The sequence below is a fragment of the Xenopus tropicalis genome, chromosome 10, assembly GCF_000004195.4.
Source record: "Xenopus tropicalis strain Nigerian chromosome 10, UCB_Xtro_10.0, whole genome shotgun sequence".
In the NCBI taxonomy this organism is placed as follows: Eukaryota; Metazoa; Chordata; class Amphibia; order Anura; family Pipidae; genus Xenopus; species Xenopus tropicalis.
In genome coordinates, this window is record NC_030686.2 from 37,683,293 (window position 1) to 37,688,031 (window position 4,739).

At 40.7% G+C, this 4,739-nt stretch overlaps 1 protein-coding gene across 1 annotated transcript; it reads right to left on the reverse strand.

Moving 5' to 3' along the window:
• Positions 1 to 362: 362 nt before the first annotated feature.
• LOC116407943 lies at positions 363 to 3,913 on the reverse strand. The gene is made up of 5 exons (XM_031894282.1): positions 3,726 to 3,913; positions 2,633 to 2,716; positions 1,505 to 1,654; positions 1,333 to 1,416; positions 363 to 542 (listed from the first exon to the last, which is right to left on the reverse strand). The coding sequence occupies exons 1-5, from the start codon at positions 3,858 to 3,860 to the stop codon at positions 426 to 428; spliced, it is 570 nt and encodes a 189-aa protein (XP_031750142.1). The 5' UTR covers positions 3,861 to 3,913; the 3' UTR covers positions 363 to 425.
• Positions 3,914 to 4,739: the final 826 nt, after the last annotated feature.

A 4,739-nucleotide genomic window follows, 5' to 3' on the forward strand; every position in this document is an offset into this window, starting at 1 on the left:
GTTTCTTTTTCTCAATACCAATAAGAACAATTCAAATGAACTCACATCTATTATGTCTAATTTTTATTTAAAAAATATAAATATATAAATACTGGATCCATGTGAGTTACATAAACAATAACAGGCATAGCAAAAATAGACATATGAACAGTTTTCATAGTACGCTAGGGGGTATAGTGAAATCTTCCCCTTGAATAGTCAAAAAAAACATAACTTTATGAGTTTGGTTTTCTACTGAATCCTCCGTAACAAGCATTGTCTTCTCATGGAAGGAACGCACACATTTTAGAAACAATAATACATATAAATATATAAATATTGAAATCATTGAGTTAAACAAACAACAAGAAACAACAAATAAATACAGTGATAGTTTTCATAGTATCCAAAGGTAAAAAGATGCTCAGCTCCATGGGGTTGGGGCCCTACTGAGGCCTCTGTAACAAGCGCTGCCTTCTCAAGCGAGAGGAGAGTTGCAGAACCTGCTGTAGGTTCCTTCTGGTTTCCGAATGGATAAAATCCCAAACACACGCTGAATTGTCCTGGAAATGATACAAGAAAGGGTTTGCTGAGTATAAGGGGAAGATAAGTAACTGGTTTATATTTTATTTGAATTGGATCATGAACAGGGTCGGACTGGGGGGTGCAGGGCACACCGGGGGTTCCCGCCCCTGCAGGTGCCTCCGCCGGCCGTGTCCCCTAACACCCCCCCAGGGGCCCCCCTAACCGCCCCCCTAACCCCCCCCCGCAGGGCCCCTGCCAGACTTCCTCCCCGAGCGCGAATAAAATTAATGCGTCGGGGGAGGAACAGTCGGGCAGGGGGAGCGCCGGAAAGGGTCGGACTGGGCCCTAGGGCTGGGGCCCATCGGGATTTTTCCCGGTGTCTCGGCGGCCCAGTCCGACCCTGATCATGAAGATGGACATTAGTGATGAACAAACTTTTTCCCCAGGCATGGATTTGCAGCGAATTTCCGCATTTCGCTAATTGGAGAATTGTTTCGCAAAACTTCTGCAAAAATTTGCTGTGAAAAAATCTGTCAAAAAGTTGTGTCAAATTGGACGCGGTTGTGGCAAAAAAAACTGAGCGTGACAATAAAAGACACAGGCGACATTAAAGTCACACAACAATGTGTTCTGCCGATTTTTTGCCATTTCATGGATTTTCATGTTGTTTTGCAAATTTTTCGACAATGTGAAACGGGACAGATTCACTCATCACTAATGGACATAAAGTGCAGACTGGTAAGTGCTTCTAACTAGTAAAAACTACAATTAAATAGTGAAGACTGGGGATACACCAAAGATATCTGTCCTTCCTAATAGTCTCCTCACCTTCCCCAGGACTATCTTCTCCAGCAAATTAAATTCTTCCGATATTGTTTCTTTTATCAGATGATTCTCTGATGCCTTTGGGATCTGAAAAAATGGGGTTTATTAATTTTTTGCTAATAACAACAATACAGTGTATATTCAGAACACAAGGGGAATGTACAGCCCTACTTACACAGGCCTCCAGCTGATGGATCTGATAGTAGAGAAGCTGCTGGAACCTTTCCCAGGCTTGCTGCTTGCACCCCATACTCTCATGGTGCTTCATGTAGAACCTCATGGTTTCATTCAGAACCTCTCTCACAATGAGAACCCCCGCTTCCACCTACAAAGTACATAGAGGCAATTATATCAAAGGTCAAATTCTATTTCCTGGTAAAACTAATATATTTGATTCACATTTTTTTCTGGACATACTGAAAGCATTTCCCATAACATTAAAAAAGATTTTATATAGTATAACCCATTTACCCAAGGGTTTCCCTCCTTCCCCCATTGGTATTTTCTCCTGAAAGTGATCTCCAACTTTGAGCAGTCGAAAACGAATTTATTCTATAGGAACAAACCTGCTTCAAAATCTGTTGACCAAAGGGAGAGTTTTTCACACTGTGGGAAATGTATTGCAATCAGTCTAGGGGAGCTTGCAAATTAAAGGGGAAACAAACCTTTTTTTTGACTGGCCATTCTATAATATACTAAAAAATAACTCAAAGGTGAACCACCCCTTTTAATAGAAAAGGAGCATAAGCACAATCTCCGCTTACATATATATATGTATGTTTATTTATAAATACATAACCACCAAAAGGATTCCATGATCGTTTATCTGTGCTGCACAGACCCCTTAGTCTCACACAGTGATCCAACCCCTCCCTCACTTTGTTCCATTAGGATGTGATGGATTCTGGGACCTGGTCCATTTGCTTTCCGGAGAACCTGTGCCCACTATAGAATGCAGGGGGACTTCCCGGACCCAGAATCCATCATATTCTATATACCATCACATCATAATGAAACAAAGTGAGGGAGGAGTTAAGTTACACTGTGAGCCTGAGGGGGTGGAGTTAGTAAATGGTTCTTTCGATCACCATGGTTTTCACTCAGTTATGCATGTGTAAAAATAAAACATTAGTATTTGTTTTGGGGAGTTCAGATAGAGATTTTGAACCTTTTCTACAAAACCCCCAACTAAATGAGCTCTTGTCACAAAGGGAGGTATATTTTCCCTTCAGTAAAAACCAATCCATATTTATGATATGGTCAGTATGGTGCCGGCAGGACCCAAACAAACATATTATTTTACCTGTGAGACATTGTAGAGACTCTCTGTATTAGAAAGATCACTGCGATGCTCTTGGCAGATCTCATCGGTTTCTCTTACAGTGAACTGAAACACAAATGTCTAGACATTAGACAGCCGAAATAATTACACACCAGTGTAAATCTATTTATATCATGTTAAAATTAAACTTTATTTTATCTTTTTTTTTTTTATAAAAAATGGAAAACGGGCAGTATCAAAGGTATACAGGACTGTGTTTAGTAGCACTAACCCCCCAAACGTTCTCATAGTCTGTAGAGATACCATAAAACTATACATAAGTATACCTTGTGTCAAGCACAATTCAGCAGGAACAGTCCTGTAGTTTGTTTAGAGATATCATAAATCTATGGCAGCATAGGGATTCCCCTGTACTAAGCACAATTCAGCAGGAACAGCCCCATATGTTTGCTCATAGCCTCTACAGAGAGATACCATAAAACTATGGCAGCATAGGTATTCCTCTGTACTAAGCACAATTCAGCAGGAACAGCCCCCTAAGTTTGCTCATAGCCTGTACAGAGAGATACCATAAAACTATGGCAGCATAGGGATTCCCCTGTACTAAGCACAATTCAGCAGGAACAGCCCCCTAAGTTTGCTCATAGCCTGTACAGAGAGATACCATAAAACTATGGCAGCATAGGGATTCCCCTGTACTAAGCACAATTCAGCAGGAACAGCCCCCTAAGTTTGCTCATAGCCTGTACAGAGAGATACCATAAAACTATGGCAGCATAGGGATTCCTCTGTACTAAGCACAATTCAGCAGGAACGGCCCCCTAAGTTTGCTCATAGCCTGTACAGAGAGATACCATAAAACTATGGCAGCATAGGGATTCCCCTGTAATAAGCACAATTCAGCAGGAACAGCCCCCTAAGTTTGCTCATAGCCTCTACAGAGAGATACCATAAAACTATGGCAGTATTAGGATTCCCCATTCTGCAGGAACAATCCATTTGGTTTGTTCATGGCAAACCATATAACAATCCCTGTATAGGTTTCCACTTAAACACAATTTAGCTAGCAAATGCAAAAACTAAATTAATTAGGAAAGAAGTCTCTATAACTCACAGTTTCATTGAAGGCCTTCAGGATCTGTGAGTTGAGATACTCTTGTTTGGGGTGAAGCCATTTGCAGCTTTGGGAATGGACAATAGATGTGAGACTGAGCAGGAGCAGCACTGACCACTGACCCATTTGCAGCATGTTCCCTAGGATGGAAAAAAAGAATATAATGCCAATATCTTATTAACAATGACGCCCCAAGGTAATTTATAAACTCTTATGTCTCCCCACTGTATTATGCATCGGGTATCAACTACAAATATCTGTATATGCCCTAATGTATATATTCTGAGCATTTCAGCAAAGCAGGAAAGTGCCACTTACCAAAGTGATGTAGATCTGCTTTCCCTGCTTTCCCCTCGGTCTGTAATTCCCTTCATCTTCCCAACCTGCTTCTTATACTGTGTCTTGAACTGGGACAGAGATGTGTAAAAAGTGAAAATCCTTTTGAAATGAAAAATTCTGTTAGCAAATGATCAGACAGGGGGAGTCGTCAGTGATTTCCACTGTAGTTTTACTTTCAGTTATGTTTTCTATTTCCCCTTCCCTGACTGGCTGTGAGGATCCCTTACACATTCATTCTGCTTTGTTCTACATCTGACATTGGTGTCTCTGTATCGTCTCATTTTCACAACAAAATATCATAACAAAAATGAGACTTTGCAGATTCAATTTGTTTCTCTTTGTAAAAATGAAAGTGTTCCCTTATATCTGCCTGGATTCGCGCTTATCTCATGTGCAAAGATTTACTTACATCTCTTATTTTTTTTTTTATATTTATTTTTGGCCACAGCTGCTTTAGAACTTCTCGAGTTTCAAAGCAACATTATCACCAAATATTATTCGCATTGGTGCCAATGTGTGAACTGTTACAGGTACATAGTAAGGGGAGGTGTGGGACTGGAAAAAGTATGAATCCAATGCAGGTACTTTAGAGCATAACAGAGCATTCTGTCACAGTGGCACAGATCCTATCTGATACCCATTGTAAGCAGCAGCCCTGCCCTGCTTTATGGCTGA

What these genes read in the sequence shown, in the direction of transcription:
- LOC116407943 (XM_031894282.1), bottom strand. Translation starts at nt 3,860, where the DNA reads ATGCTGCAAATGGGTCAGTGGTCAGTGCTGCTCCTGCTCAGTCTCACA. An exon ending in TCCATCAGCTGGAGGCCTGT is followed by an intron (nt 1,417 to 1,504) that starts GTAAGTAGGGCT and finishes CCATTTTTTCAG; the next exon opens with ATCCCAAAGGCATCAGAGAA. An exon ending in AGAAGATAGTCCTGGGGAAG is followed by an intron (nt 543 to 1,332) that starts GTGAGGAGACTA and finishes TATCATTTCCAG; the next exon opens with GACAATTCAGCGTGTGTTTG.